A 16,992-nucleotide genomic window follows, 5' to 3' on the forward strand; every position below is an offset into this window, starting at 1 on the left:
CTTCTGCCTCACAGAGCAGCCCTCCACTGCAATTCCCCACTCAGCTCCTTCAAACTAGCCAGCAGCAATTAGCAAACATGTGGTGGAACTCAGCATCCGATCTCATTATAGGAGCTACTTCTCAGTGCAACGCTGATAAAAACATTGTTAAAGTAGAATAGCCATGTTGTGATGACTTCCAGACGGCTGAGTTTCAAGGTGTTAAATTATGAAGTTAAATTACTTTTAAGTTGTATTTGATATATAGTGATCTTATGACAACTGAGGGTAACATAGGTACTTTATTGTACTATAAAATGGCACTATGTGCCTGGAAAATACAAAATACTGCCCCTTTAAAGTGACACAAATCAATCTCTTGGTTTGGAGTGCAGAGCGTGACCTAATCAGTTGTTGATGCTACACCTGACTGTAATAAATAAGATGAAGAGGTTGCAAATTAGTACGGACCATGGATCTCATTCTGGAGGTTTTAACTGTAATCACTATGTCAGAACTTAAATGCCAAAAGTTTCTCAATCTCTCCTTGGGAGAGGAGAGATTGAAAAAGATTGTTTTTTTTTGTTTTGTTTTTTTTTGGTATTTTTCAGAAAAGCCATAAACCACCTCTAGTGAGTGTAAAAAACATTTTTGCAAAACTGAGGAAGTTATTTCAAATGCTACAGTTTAATATTTTAAAATGCATATAAAAAAAACATTGATGGAAACACTACTTAAGACAGTTTATCTCAACATGGGAATCATTACAAACTCTGAACCAAGCGGTGTACCTCATGGATGAAATCTCCTATATCTCCTGGTTGAGGGGCTGCAGAGCGGAGGGGGTACTGGTGGTCATGGCGGAGGGGCCTCTCGTCCAGACGTCTGATCCCCACTTTTACACACTCTGGCTCCAGGGCATCAGGTTGTTGCAGTTGGCTCAGGTCATAGTCCTAAATTTCCAATAAGAGTCGAAAATCCACAGGCTTACACAACACACTTTCCTATGCATCAACTGACTGCAAATTAGCCCTGTTTTAACATGTTTTCGGGAAAAAGCATTTTTAAGGTCCTAACATTTACTTTAATTATCTTTAATCCTAGTTTAGGGGGATATCTTAAAAACTAAACAGCAACACCAACATCTCAATTTAAGTACATAATCTGCTTACACTGAGAGCTTCATAGTCACAATCATTTTGTTGCGGTGTGGTATTAAATTATAACCCATATGCTGTCTCAGTTTTTTCCTGCTCCACCTCCCTCCTCATCATATTTGAGGATGTTGTACGTTCATCACCCCATTATCTGACAGGTCTGCAGTAGTATGGCTCTTTGTATGCCTTTTAAGCTAGTTGGGCTAACCAACAGTCACTGGCTGTCTCTCTCTGCACATTAGTGCCAAATAAGATGGGTTACTAAATATTTCAAATTGTTAAAATGCAGAGGTGGCCCAAGGCATGAAAGTACATCAACTTAGGCAGTAACAGATGAGAGGTTCTGAAAGTTTTCTTCACAAAGCAAAAGAAGACCAACGCAAAGTTATCCGAATTGAGGCTAGGCACCTAATTGGCCTGCTATGGTTTTATGTCTTTCACTCAGGTTTGAACAGTAATACATAATCTTTTAAAACAGAAAAATGTAGCCTTTTACTCAAGGTGGGAAAACAAGAACAGAGTTCTTCTAGCCAGGACATGGCATGCTACAAGAACTCAAATGCAGAATTCTAGGCAAGTCATCTTAGGTCTCTCCCTAAAACCAACAACAAACTATATGATAGTTGTTGGACACCACACAAGAAAAATGTTTTGCCCAGGATATGTGTCAAGAAGAAGCTGCAAGGAGTGGCGGTTCCTGATATGAGTGACATGCGCAACCGCCCAGGACGGCATCTAGTGAAGGGGCAGCATACACTTGCATTCTTTTATTTATTTTTCAAGATAAAAGAATGCAAGTCTATTAAAGTGAATAAAAGCGGAGAAAATGGGTTGTTTTCTTTGTCAGGTTACACGCGACTATAAATGCTGAGTAGTCACACTTTTAGAGGTTTGCAGTGAGACTGATGTCACATATGTCTGTGAAAAATTAAAAATGTGTGCTGCGTGCCTTTAGATCTCACACATGCTCACTTGATTTCTGGCACGTGCGCTTGTAAATGAACCACACCACCAGTCACATACAAGTTCTGTCTTTGTTATTCCTTGCAAATATTGCATTTGCTTGGTTAAAACATGTTTCTCAGTAGAAGAGATTTATGGCTGAATCTATTACTATTATTGAGGGATGGCATATTTTACATTGGAGTGCCCTTTCCACTCTGTCCTCACCCTGAAGGAGCTGTTTGTGGATGAAGTACGATGTCAGTGCATACCAATTTGTTGTGTGTGCGAGGGTTAGTGCTTCCCCAGCAGGAACATAAAGCGGCTTATGTGAGAAGTTGTTTGGAAAGACAGACGAAATTGTTCTTCAACAGAGAGCAATTAATCCTATTTCAAGATCCCCCTTTGTATTACTCTTAATCTTTGCTTTGGAGGAAAGACTGCAAACTGTAGAGAGGCATGGTGTTTGTGTCAGCTGTAGAGCTTTCTGTTGTGTCTCTTTGTTTGAAAGAGAATATTTGATTTTAGGGAAAGATAAAGTGGCATTTTAACCAGGATTATTAAGTAAAGTAATTTATTTTTGTGGACAATGTGTTTGTATGTGAGAGAGACATGCTTGTGTTTACCTGATCCTCTTCTCCACCTCCCTCCTCATCATATTTGAGGATGTTGTCTCGGACATCGTCCTCTGGGTCGATCAGAAGTTGCTTGGCCTGACGCTCTTTATCCCTCCTCTTCATCCACATCACAAAGAGGAGTACCAGCACTGCAAGGCAAGAAGGATGAGGAAACTATTAAATGTAAGAAACAAATCAATCTTCAGTGAACATCTTTGGCCGTACGGCAGGGTGCTGCTGTGCAATCTAAAAATATTAAACGTCCTCAGAAACCTAGTAGAGAGAAAGAGAACAACAGATAGCAGGAGACTATTTTCACTTTAAGAATCTAATCCATAATAAATCAGCTTGAAGTCTTAATGTTCTGCTAAAATTACTTTGGAATCAGTGTTTTATAAAACAAAAAAGCTCTGTATGTTTGCCCTAGTATTTACATGTATTTTTATATAAGCATTTAACATTTGGTAAAATAAAAAATGTAAAAATCTAACAGACTGCAGCAACTGTTCCTGAGCACTAACTTGTTTCAATTTATATCTGGCCTGAACAACAACTGGAAATCAGGAAGATCTGAATTAGTTGTGAATAACAATTCAAATCCAAATTATTGGCTTAAATACACATTTTCAATGTGATTATTTTTGTAGGAATGGTTTACATAATGTACAGAATAAATAATATATATATGGATTAATATGGTTGTTTAATTTTCAAGTCTAAGTGGAATCCAGTTATTTTGTTCAACAATTTAATTCCATTCAATTTAATTTATTTAGTGGCAATTCACAATCCATGTAATCAATCTGTTCTAATCATGTTCCATATGATTATCAAACAATGTAGTCAAGTTTAGTGTTCTCCTCCAATCTGTTACAAAATGTTTCCTGTTCAAGGAAACTCAACAGATTGGATTGAAGTGAAGAATTGCATTCTCCTGGATGAACATGCATGCATTGTGTTGTTGACAGATTTGATACAGTTTTTCTTCTTTAGGACAGCAAATTTCAAAATATATGAAACTCTCATGAAATAATGTAGCATCCCATGACACCACCCATGCATCCTCCTCTCACAAAATTGAACTAGGAGGCACTGACTCCATAAGTATGTTGTTACTGTTTCATCCAGCCAAACTTCCGCTGGAAACATAACATCAAGCCTATGTTCAATAATGAAGTCATGATTAAAAATGACAAAGATGTAATGTTTAATAAAGCCAATTTAAATGATTTAGTCTGCAATCATTTACATCAAGGGTGTCCAGGATGTAGACAAAGAAATGCACAAACTTGGTTTCCAGCTCAAGATTGGAGTTTTAAAACTTTTATAAAAGAAAACTACGGTACTTTACAAAGAATTTTTCACTGCCTTTCAAAAAAGACAAATACAATTACAAATCTTTTGAAAGTAAAGCAGAAGTAAGTACAGAAAGTAATAAAGTAAAACACTCTTTTTATTACCTTTTATCAACCTTTTTTATAGTCAGTTCATAGTATTTCAAACATCCAGTGATTTTTACTCAAGAACAAACTTTGGTGGACCCATTTGGTAGACTAAAGTAATATTAAGTAATAAGTATTTCGGAAGAATGAGTGACCCGTTCTTTTATCCCTCTCCTTCTTGCTGAGAATAGAATACACACACGGAAAAATCCAGACAAAGATAGAAGATGACAATCAGCATTTAGAACTGTGCAAATTTATGTCCCAGAAGTACAATGATTTGCAGCTATATTTTCAACAGAAATCCATCCATCCATCCATTTTCTGTACACCCTTGTCCCTTAGGGGTCAGGAGGGTTGCTGGTGCCTATCTCCAGCCAACGTTCCAGGCGAGAGGCAGGGTACACCCTGCACAGGTCGCCAGTCTGTCGCAGGGCATTTCAAAAATCGGACTTCCTTATTTTATTAGAGTATTGTGCTGTGCTTATCCGAATTACAATGATTGACAGTTATGGCAGTCAAGGTGAAAGGAAAATGTTTTGCAAAGAAAATAAAAATATAGTAGAAAAAATATTTACATTTTATGGCCCACAATTACTTTCATCTTGAAGGTTTTGGGTCACGTGGCATTAAGTTTGGTTTATATCTGGTTTACATCGTCTACGTGGTCTATTTTCATTGAATAGATTTGGTTCCATTTATGACAGGCTTACACAGCCTGTCATAAATGATGGAATCCTACTTTTACAGGATGCTCAGACCATGAAATTATTTTATGAGAAAAAAAAAATCAACTAAGTTAGCATATGAATGCCCAATCTGAATAGAACACCTTTCTAAAAATGAAGTGACATTAGTTCAGTAAATCGGTTTTGCATCATATCAGTGAAAGTAAAACAATTGTTATAGAAGTGATTTAATAATCTTGACCAGTCAGGGGGCAAGATTATCAAATTTTGACCCCTGACTTTCAATGTGCTTGAAAGAGACACTCACCTAATAGTATGATGATACAGATGAGGATGGAGATAATAGCTCCAGTGCCCAATCCAGCAGCAATCATTTTCTCCATGTCCACACAGTCTCCATGGCGATCACAGGGACAGACCTTAACCCTCAGGAAGGATGTGTTAGACATGGGCAGGTTGCCAGAGTCTGTGATCACAATGGGGAGCTCATAGATGCCACTGGCAAGAAAACCGATCCGCAGGTGAAGCTGGGCGGACTCGCCTAGAATATGAGATTATAGGAGATAAGGAGGAAAAATAAACAAAACAGAATGACTTTTCCACTGAGATGCCACCAGTGCCTGTAGTGATGACAGCTATTCAGCAAATGGGATTATTTGCTTTACAGAAGTGGGAGCACTGTGGCTACTCCATCTGAGACCTCGTGTCCGCATGAAAGCTCTGCTTCAAAACGCTTCAGAAAAGTAAAAACAGTTCCTTAACTGCAACATTTCTTCTCTAATATTTCTGAGTTGCTCTGAATTGCTGGAATACAGATGACATAGTAGTGACGTTACGTAATGCAGATAAGAGTCAGGAAGTAAATGCAGCTCATTGACTTCTGTTGATCCAGCTTCAAAATGCCTAAAGTCTGAGACGTGTTCGGTTGTTCCAACTGTTCTAATAGAGAGAAAGATACATATTATTTTCATGTTCCGTCATCTGGGTTGCATGTCTGCAACCCAGCACGTGACCCCTGTCTGCAACCTAGACACTAGTTGCTGCAATTGCTGGCAATTGCTGGGGAGCAGCATCATTTGAGGATATAATTTAGACAGTGCGATCCTTACCTGTTAGAAAGTGGTGCTTAAAACTCTGGTATTGTTAGTTTCCACACCTGTGATTTTAGCTGTAGATTGTTGGTCCACTTTTCTCGTCTTTTTTTGGTAAGTTTTTTAAAATTAACTCCCTTGTGACCAATTACCTTCGGAACATGAAAATAATGTTTATCTTTCTTAAGACAAACATCTTGGATATTTAACTCAAACCAGAATTTGAGTTAAATATCCAAAAGAAAACTGTTCTCTCTACTAGAATGGTTGGAATAACCGTACACGACACAGACTTTAGGCATTTTGAAGCTGGATGGAAGTAAATGGGCTGCATTTACTTCCTGACCCCCATCTGCACTGTGTGATATCGGTACTACGTCATATGCAACCCAGCAATAGTTGGTTGTTTACTTTGCAATTTCTACATTATTAAATCACGACAGTCCAACTGCCCTTCCTAAAACATTTCTTAGCATAATTCAGGTAAACTCTGCAATTTTTTTAATTTTTTTATCTCAGCCATCTCAGTCTGACATACATAACAAAAAAGCTGATAATTTAATGTCTTATATACCTATTTTAGATAGAACCTATCTTACTTTTCATACAGGGATCAGAAATGTAAATAGAAATAAATATCCCCCATCTATCCATTCATTGTCTTACACCCTGCCTATCTCCAGTTATAAACGGGCGAGAGGTGGGGTACACCCTTGACAGGTTAAATAAATATCAATATAATATAAATAATTACCTTTACAGTTAGGTAGTATTCCCTTTACACTCTGTGATGTAATATTTGTAATATAGGGGGCAACCATCCAAAAACATCTCACAAAAATTTGCTGGAATTGTGACCTATTCCTACTGACAGACCTAATGTAACTGAGTCATGTTACACCGCAAACTGTAATCTGTTGTTTGCTGTTAGCTTTGAAGTAATCAGATAAAATAATCAACATTTCCACTTTTGCTGCTAATTTGTTGATTACATTACACATATGAGCTCAAAAACAAAGATATTTCAGGGTTTCCCCCAGAAAACATTCTAAGCCCGGAGGTGGGGACACGGAGGCGGTCCACTGTGTTTTTGTATCAAAAGATGTTAAAGTAGCCAGGAAAAGTAAAAATATTACTGGATTATATGTTACATCGTCAGTGAAATGCTATTTAAAACCCACAACGAGTCTTAAAAACAATAAATCAAAAAAACACAATTAAAATGAAAATCAATTATTTGCATTTCTGTTTAATCCAAATTAAGTCAGCAGCTCCATATGGTTCCCCAGGGCATCAGGGGCTCCATAAATGCTAATATTTTATCACAGACCACAGATACATAAATGTAACATTTGTTTATTGAGATGATCAATGCTGCTAAATTTGATTTAAAATTTAAAAGATTTTAAATTGTTTAACATTTATATGTAAGATTTTCAGGATCTGGTAAGTTTACTTTGTAAAAGTTCAAAGAACAATATTAATTTGTTTTGTTACCGTAGCAACAATCTGATGCTATGAGTTTAATCTTTGAGTTTGAGCTCTATTTGTTCACAAATACAAATTAGTAAACTGCGATTATAACTTATTGCTTTTTAGGTTGGCCATTTAAATTACTTCCCCTTTCCCAGATTTTGCTCAAACTACGAAGCTGGTGCTGATGTTTTTAGCAACAAAAGGGGCCCCCAAGTCAAATTCTGCTCAAGGCTTCATACAGCCTTTCACCGGCCCTGCATGATGAGTTAAATCCGCTGCACTACGCAGAGATGCACAACAAACCAGAGATTTAATTAAATGCCGATAATGTGACTTTAGTAGCTCTTCCATTTTGTGTCTGTTGAGTTTTTAATAAGGGCCACAGAAACTGTTGCTCGAGTTTATGGGATGAGTTTCTCAGATCTCCGCGCAGCCGCGCACATTAACTCTGTCTAAGTGGACAAAGCATTTGATATGGTTTGATGCATCGTGTAACCAGAAAAATAACATAAAAATAATAAAATAATATAAAAACAGCGTGAAGCGTGACTGCGAGGCGAGTGCAAAAGCTCCTCACCAGGCAGAAAATGCATGATGAGTGATTAGCTCTGGTTCCTTAATCACTAATGCACCGGCCAACCGGGACCACATACATAAACTTGGTCAGTTTATGTATGTGGAAAGATGAATGGATAGAACAGAACTTTACACCATGTGATGGTGGAAGAACCTGAAGAACAGATTAAAAATAATAAATACAGGGTTTCCGGCGGATTAAGTTAATCTCTGCGGGGATCCCGCGCGCCTCCTGTCTCTCAAACTGGATCCAGGCTAATCTGTATGGATATTTACATCAAAGCCACTGTGAAGTGAGGAATTATGCTTGTTTCCAGAGTTTTTGATTAAGGTAGGAGTTTAAGCCTCATCGTGTTAGATCTGGTTGCACAGCTCTACGTGAACCTCAAGAATAACTTGTAGTCGCGCAGTGAGCGAGCAGTGAGAATGATTTATATTTGTGGACAAAGAATTTTGTGCGGCTTTTCCATCTCAACACCCGCCCGACTCTGTCTGTGCTGATCAAGTTTATGTCTGTGGTCCCGGTTGGCCAGTGAGTTAGTGGTTAACAAACCAGCGATAACCATCATGCAGGTTCAGCCTGGTGAGGAGCTTTCGCGCTCGCCTCGTAGTCACGCTTCACGCTGAATTTATATTATTTAATTATTACTTTAGTGTTATTTTTCCGGTTACATGATGCATCAAACTATATCAAATGCTTTGTCCACTTAGTCAACCACAGATAAAGTGCGTGGCCGAGCGGAGATCTGAGAAACTCGTCCCATAAACACGATCAACCAAAATAGTTTCTGTGTCCCCTTGTTACAAACTCAACAGATACAAAGTGGAAGAGCTACTAAAGCCATATTAGATTTAAGTCTGCATTGACTTAAATCTCCCGTTTGTTGCGCATCTCTGCGCAGTGCAGTGGGTTTAACTCATCATGCAGAGTCGGTGAAAGACTGTATGAGGCCTGGAATTTGACTTAGGAGCCCCCTTTGTTGCTAAAAACATCAGCACCTCTAACAGCTTCTGTGTTAGATTTAATGAAATCTGGGAGAGGAGTAGTTGGCCAACCTAAAAATCAATTAATTATAATCACAGTTTACTAATTTGTATTTGTGAACAAACAGAGCTCAAACTCAAAGACTAAACTCACAGCATCAGAGTGTAGCAATGGTAACAAAACAATCTAACTATGAATATTGTTCTTTGAACTTTTACAAAGTAAACTTACCAGCTCCTTAAAATCTTACATATAAAGTTTAACTAAAATCTTTTAATTTATGTATGCTGAAACCATTAAATTAAATTTAGCAGCATTGATTATCTCAATAAATAAATGTTACATTATGCATCTACACTTTGTGTTAAAACATTAGCATTTATGGGGCCCCTGAAGTCCTGGGGGGCCTTATGAAGCCACTGGCTTAATTTGGATTAAACAGAAGTGCAAATAATTGATATTCATTTTCATACATTTTTTTGATTTGTTGTTTTTAAGACTAGTTGTGGGTTTAAATAGCGTTTCACTGGCGATGTTTTCTCATAAAATATAATTACCCAGTGATATTTTTACATTTCCTGTCAACTTAACATCTTTTAATACAAAAAACATGGTGGACCGCCTCGGACCCCCGACCACCGGACTTGGCAAGTTTTCTGGGGGAAACCCTGAGCTTCTATAGAAATGTGGAATGCAGACGCTGACATTAATGTTGGGGATGTCTGTGCTGATGCTACATGTTTAGCATTGAGATGCTATTTTACAATTGAATAGCATCATTGATAGGCTAACTCCTTTTAAACTTGTCCAACGTTCAATCAAGAGAAGCAGCTTTGTCGTCAATTGCTGTTGTCTGCAAAGGTTGCTTGTGTGTCAGATTTACAGGTGTACCAGTTCTGACCGGAACCTTTATATGTAAAAAAATGTGATAAATTGTGTTAAATGTCTATGTAATTAATTTATCAAAATTAGTGCTTCCATTCATTGATCTTTTACCAATGAATGGATTTTGCCCCTTAAGCAGAGCTATCAAAGCAGCCTGGTAAATTACTGTATGTCAAAACCCTGGAAACTTGAGGCAGTTTATCTTGCACTTACCATTCAGGCGACTGAGGGTCCAGTTGCGACGTACATCTGAAGGACGACTTGCCAGCTCAAACACAAAGGGTCCAGCATTGGGAGTCAGGTCGGGGTCATTGGCTGTGATGTTTAAGGAGTTTGGATCTGGTTTCTCACACATTTCCACTTCAGGAGGGAACACATTAGGCGCGTTGTCATTTATGTCCAGCAGGTGAATCTGAAGGGTTCCTGTACCAGTGGCAGGAGGAATGCCTGACAATAAGAAAATATTGTGAGCTATAATATGTACCAAACATAGCAAGCAGTTTGCTGGACCCTTTGTGTTTGAGTTGGCAACTTCTCAGTACCCTGGTAGATTAGATTTTCATGGAGGAAAGAGGAAGTACTGGAATTAGAGTTAAATATCAAAAAGAAAACCACTGCTTGGGATACTTTCCTATGCATGACTTTGTTACGGATGATAAAAACACTCCCCTATTAACAGTTCGCTTCAAAACACCATAACAGACTAAATAATTGCAAACTTTTGTCTGCAAATATGTGGTACATTGATCCAGGTTTCATGCTACTGGATGTAATAAACTGGAAAAGTTTCTTATTGAACAAAAAAACATACAACTGATGAACAATAAGTGCAGGAGCTTAAGGTTAGAAACTGTGAATCCACACACTTTCATATCTAGGTATGCAGAGAATGCTGAAAAACTGCATATATTTGGATTTTTCTTTTTGTGCAAGAATGTGAATCAGTTGATGTGCCTCAATGTGGTTTGGGGTCAATGAGCTCCCACCTGTGTATGACAATGGCAGAAGACGTAGTAAGACACAGAGCACAGCAGGCTCTGTGTGTGTTGGGTATAACAGGGTCAAGTTAATCAACTGAGCTAAATGGCATTCTTCTTCATCAATGTTCCGCTGGAACAGAGATGCCTCTCTCCACTTCCTAAAAGCACAGTTGTGGCGAGAACAAGAGACAGACTCCCTTCAGATCTGAGGACTGTCTCTGAGATCCGTTGTAAACCTGTAATAAGCCAAGAATCAGGCCTTGGATAATCAATCTGTTGTTTACTTAAGACATACTGCCACTACAAGATGCCACTACAAGACAACACTCCATATGGGCTTTCATGTCAGAATGATGTGGAGAACATTGATAGCATTATCCACTTTGCTGAATTCAGCAGTAATCTCCAATAAAAGATCAGTCATGTCCAATTTGTAGTTTTTCGAAAGAGGTAGTTTGACAGTTTGTTTTTAACCTTCAGTTGAGAAATCAATGCATAAACATGAGTCCTACTAATATTCAATTTCACACCTCAAGTCTTAAAACCACACTAACTGTACGTCTAACATGCTGAAGATGTACGGGATGTCTAACGGAAACTATTTTTATTTTGATCTGTGAGTTCTGTCTCTTCTCTTAAGATGTCAATTTTCAAACAAGGATGGACGTAGAGATGAAAACAGATATTTACATACACCAGATAAAAAGATACATACAGATTTTTTTTTGGCAATTTGGCTGTATGCTTTGGGTCATTGTCCATTTGGAAGACATGTTTGCACCCAGGCTTTTATTTCCTGACTGATGTCTTTGGATGCCATTTCAACATTTCATTCCACTCAGTTCCATATTAATTTCTCATATTATTGTTGAATTTAGCAAATAGAAATAATGTTGGTAATTCCAATTGACCAAACACCAGATAAGTTTGGTCTGACATAACTTTAGACAATGATAGAAAATGTTTGTCTTTTATTTAGTACATGTAAACTTCTGGTTTTAAGTGAAAGTTAAATCATTGTAATAGTCTCCTTGTTCTTTAGAAATTCTGATATTTTAAATAAGAGAATAAAAATTAAGCATGGAAACATAGATGCTGTGGTCAATTTTCATTTTTTCATTCTCATCCACACCTGCCAACAGGTCATGCTTTTCCACATTAATGCCTGAGGCATTCAGGGTTCATACCCTGAATGCCTCCCATTGAATAAAAAATGAACCAAAACATTGGAGATAAACTTGTTTCTCTTAAAATACAGAGTAGCTAAAGTTTTTGTAATCCAGACAGTTATTTATGTGTCATTTACATGACTGCTACAAACCTGTGAAATGACTTTAGTGATCAGTATTGTTGACTGAAATCTGTTAGGATCTGGGGAAGGCTGGTTGGGGGGTCTCTAGTTTCTCCACCAGGGGGCATCCTGGGACCTTCTGGAGGGCGTGAACCTGGAGCTGCACACCTGCTGCCACTTACCATCGTTTGGATGGGTTTATCAGGACGGAGCCGCCGACACTCCAGTGCCAGAGTGTTAGCCTGTGATGGTAATATCATTGTAGCTCACCTCCGACCATCTGTTCTCCGAGTAACCTCCTTTGTGCTACCTTCTCCTAGGTTGTCGTTCCGTGAAGCCCTGAGTGTCTTCGAACTTCTACGAACCTGGTCAGATTACTTAAGGTCCTCGAGACCCTGCGCAGTCTACCCGTTGGTGGCCACGTCCCTGAGACCAGTTCTCAGTTCTGTCGGTGGCAGATCCCTGGTCAAGCGGATCCCTTCCGGCACCTTGTCTGAGATCTCCCTCCACTCACCTGTCCGCCCTCTAGAGAAACTCACGCCCTTGTTCCAGCCTGCAGTTCCGGATCCTAGCGGTTCACCTCTCCGTGCTCAGACGAGCTCACCGGCAAGTAGGTCTCTGGCTGGACTGCAATCCCACGATCACTGAACCCCTCTTACCTGTCTTATCTCCACCCAGAGATCCAGAACCACGCAGACGAGCACCAGTTCCGTACCACCTTGTACATATCTCTTAGCACTGTATTTAATAAATCACCATAACCATTACCCGTCTCCAGAGTGTGTTCTGCGCATGTGGGTTCGACAAATTAATCTCAACATGACAGAACACTCTGGCCAACAACAAACCCCAGCAGACGCACTCCGAAGAAGCTTAGCGGAACAACATTCCCTAATTCAAAGCCACGATGCTGCCTTACGAGAACTAAATAAACGCCAGATCGAGGTAAATAACCGTCTTGATGAAATCGCAAGCTTTTTACAGTCATCCCGTCAGCAGGCTCCAGAACCTGTACCAGTTCACCCACCCAGTCCCAGTACCGCAGCAGCCGTAGTCCATTCCACGTCTTCAGAGTGTCGGCCACCTAACCCAGAAAGATTCTCAGGTGACGGGAGTAAGTTCAGAGGATTTCTTTTCCAGTGCACAATATTATTTAATCACTCCCCGCACTGTTTCTCCCATGACGGAGCCAAGATCTCATTCATACTTTCCCACTTATCAGGCCAGGCGTTAGACTGGGCAGAGTCGAGGTTTTCTTCATCCACAATTTATGATTGCACCTTTGAGGAATTCTTGACAGAATTTAAACAAGCGTTTAACCAAGACTCAGACAAGACTTTAAGTTCCCGAGATCTGCTAGAAATTAAACAGGGTCATCGAACCGTAGCTGAGTTCGCCATTGACTTCCGCATTAAAGCGGTGGCGTCTGGGTGGAACCCTCCGGCACTTAAAAGTGCTTTTTACAACGCCCTCCAAGATAACATAAAGGACTTACTAGCAACTTTAGATGAGCCCAAGACCCTGGAGGAGTTGATTAGTTTGGCTATCCGTTTGGATAACAGAACCCGCGCTCGGGCTAGAGGTAAAAGAAATCCATCTGTGAGAGTGGCTGTGGAGGGCTTGTCACCTAGCCTTTCTGCTGCAGTCGTTCCGCCGGCGGCAGAAGCAGAGCCCATGCAGATAGGGCACACTCGCCTCTCCCCCGAAGAAAGGCAGAGACGAATGAATGCCAAACTCTGTTTGTATTGCGGCGCAGCGGGCCATTTCATCGCTTCCTGTCCAACAAAGGTAAAAGCCAGGGTCCGCTGGTAGATGCGAGGAGACTGGCGGACCATCAAATTAAAGAAAAATCTCCTCGTTTACTATTACCCGTCACTCTTTCTGTTCACGATCAATCCATAACGCTTTCAGCTCTGGTTGATTCCGGTTGTGAGCGCAATTTAATGGATTCCAGCCTCGCGCAACAATTGTCCATTGAAACTGTGCCTTTAAAGGTCCCCTTGAAGGTTTCAGCTCTGGACGGCAGAGCACTCTACCAGATAACCCACCAAACTGTTCCGCTGAATCTTCTGATCTCTGGTAATCACCATGAAAAGATTTCATTTTTCCCGCAGCCAGTTCCGCTATCAACCTGGGCTTCCACTGGTTAGAATGTCATAATCCCCACATCGACTGGTCTGAACGACACATAATTTCCTGGTCCATTAACTGTCACTCGTCTTGTCTCCGCTCAGCCTTGCCGCCAGGTCCGTCACCGGAGGGCCAGCAGGAGGCAGACCCACCTGATCTCTCAGCTATTCCGGTGGAGTATCACGATTTAGCCGCGGTTTTCAGCAAGGTAAAAGCACTGTCACTCCCTCCGCACCGGCTGTACGATTGTGTGATAGACCTGTTACCCGGAGCTCCCCTGCCTAACAGTCGTTTGTACAATATTTCCCGGACAGAGAGAGAAACCATGGAAAAATACATTAAGGAGTCCCTTGATGCACGAATAATCCGCACCTCGTCTTCCCCGTTAGGGGCGGGGTTTTTCTTTGTTGAAAAGAAAGATGGGTCTCTCAGACCATGCATTGATTACCGAGGTCTCAATCAAATCACAGTTAAAAATAAATATCCATTACCCCTCCTTTCATCTGCGTTTGAGCCTGTTCAAGGAGCCACCATCTTTACTAAGCTGGATTTAAGAAATGCTTATCACCTCCTACGCATACGGGATGGGGATGAGTGGAAAACTGCATTTAAGACCCCATTAGGCCATTTCGAGTATTTGGTCATGCCATTTGGTTTATCAAATGCCCCAGCCTGTTTTCAAGCCCTAATAAACGATGTCCTGAGGGATTTTCTGAACATTTTCGTTTTTGTCTACCTTGACGACATTCTAATTTATTCTAAAAGTCTTCCAGAACACCAGAAACATGTCCGCCTTGTTCTCCAGCGGTTACTGGAGAACCGGCTGTTCGTCAAAGCTGAGAAATGTGAGTTTCATCAACCATCTGTTACATTTCTTGGTTATGTCTTAGAGGGCGGACAGGTCAGACCATCTGAGGACAAGATCAGAGCAGTTCTGGAGTGGCCTGTTCCTGAAACCAGGAAACAGCTCCAAAGGTTCCTCGGGTTTGCAAATTTCTATAGGCGGTTTATCAGAAATTACAGTCAAACCGCCCTGCCACTAACTGCTCTAACTTCACTCAAGACCACCTTCTCCTGGACTCCCGAAGCAGACGCCGCCTTTTCGAAGCTGAAATCGTTATTTGCTAATGCTCCCATACTCGTCCAACCTGACCCCACCAAACAATTTGTTCTCGAGGTGGACGCCTCAGATTCTGGTGTAGGAGCCGTCCTTTCACAGTTTTCGGACTCTGACCATAAGACTCATCCCTGTGCCTTTTACTCCCGCAGATTGTCTCCAGCTGAAAGAAACTATGATGTGGGAGACCGTGAGCTGCTCGCCATCAAACTGGCTCTTGAAGAGTGGAGACATTGGCTGGAGGGCACAACGCACCCTGTACTGGTTTGGACCGATCACAAAAATCTTGCCTATTTGAAAACTGCTAGGCGTCTTAACCCCCGACAGTCACGATGGTCATTATTTTTCTCCCGGTTTAACCTATCCATTTCTTATCGCCCTGGCTCCAGAAATACTAAACCAGATGCGCTTTCCCGGTTGTACTCCCCTGACGACTCTGACAGGTCTCCGGCCCCCATTCTGCCCCCCCAATTGCTCCATCGCTTCAGTCACTTGGGAGGTTGAAGATCTAATAAAACAAACCCAATTATCTGAACCCGATCCTGGTACCGGTCCTCCCAACAAGGTTTATGTACCCACTTCTGTCAGACCCAGACTCATCAATTGGATGCACTCCACCAAGTTCTCTGCCCACCCAGGGGTCAGTAGAACTATTTCACTCATATCCCGTCGATTCTGGTGGCCGTCGAGCTACAAGGACATTAAGGAGTATGTGTTAGCCTGCCTCGTCTGTGCTTGTAATAAACCATCACATCAACTTCCTGCTGGTCAGCTCCAACCGCTTCCTACCCCTAAACGACCCTGGTCTCACATTGCTCTGGATTTTGTTACAGGACTACCCGTCTCGGGGGGTATGTCCACCATCCTCACAGTTATTGACCGGTTCTCCAAGGCTTGCCATCTGATCTCTTTAAAGAAACTTCCTTCTGCTTTTCAGACGGCTCAGCTCCTGGTCAAGCACGTTTTTCGACTACATGGCATCCCGCAGGAGATACTGTCTGACCGGGGACCTCAATTCGTAGCGCGGGTATGTAAACATTTTTGTGCAGCCTTGGGGGCTAAAGTTTCCTTGTCCTCTGGTTATCATCCACAGAGTAATGGCCAAACTGAACGCATGAACCAGGAGCTGGAAGCTATGCTCAGATGCCTCACATCGACCAACCCCACCGACTGGAACAAGTACCTTTCATGGGTCGAGTATGCTCACAATTCTCACATCTCCTCCGCTACTGGTCTCTCCCCTTTTGAAATCTCATTAGGGTACCAACCTCCGTTGTTTCCTTCAGAAGAGAAGGTCATTGCTGTCACCTCGGTGCAACACCACATCCGCCGCTGCAGGGCTGTCTGGAAGACTGCAGTGTCCGCCCTTAATCGCACCCTGGTACAGAACCGCCGATTTGCTGACCGCAGACGGAAACCTGCACCTGTCTATACTCCAGGTCAACAGGTTTGGCTCTCAACCAAGGATATACCGCTAAAATCCATGTCTAAGAAGCTGTCCCCCCGTTTTATTGGGCCGTACAAAGTCGAATCAGTTATCAGTCCATCAGCGGTCCGTCTGCAGCTACCCTCTTCACTCAGAGTTCATCCCACCTTTCACGTTTCCCAAATCAAGCCCGTTGTTTCCAGTTCCTT

General features: G+C 41.1%; 1 protein-coding gene across 1 annotated transcript in view; it reads right to left on the reverse strand.

Annotated features, from left to right (window-relative positions):
* The window catches only part of LOC106941042 (cadherin-2-like), a 32,798-nt gene that overhangs the window by 7,053 nt on the left and 8,753 nt on the right, over positions 1-16,992 (reverse strand). The window contains exons 3-6 of the mRNA XM_015023966.1: positions 10,053-10,286; positions 5,134-5,367; positions 2,705-2,844; positions 771-932 (exon numbers count right to left, since the gene is read on the reverse strand). Of these exons, the coding sequence (XP_014879452.1) occupies positions 771-932; positions 2,705-2,844; positions 5,134-5,367; positions 10,053-10,286 (770 nt within the window). The remainder of the gene's footprint in view (positions 1-770; positions 933-2,704; positions 2,845-5,133; positions 5,368-10,052; positions 10,287-16,992) is intronic.

The sequence above is a fragment of the Poecilia latipinna genome, unplaced genomic scaffold (genome assembly GCF_001443285.1).
Source record: "Poecilia latipinna isolate Pla-1442-1.1 unplaced genomic scaffold, P_latipinna-1.0 Scaffold3473, whole genome shotgun sequence".
Taxonomy (NCBI): domain Eukaryota; kingdom Metazoa; phylum Chordata; class Actinopteri; order Cyprinodontiformes; family Poeciliidae; genus Poecilia; species Poecilia latipinna.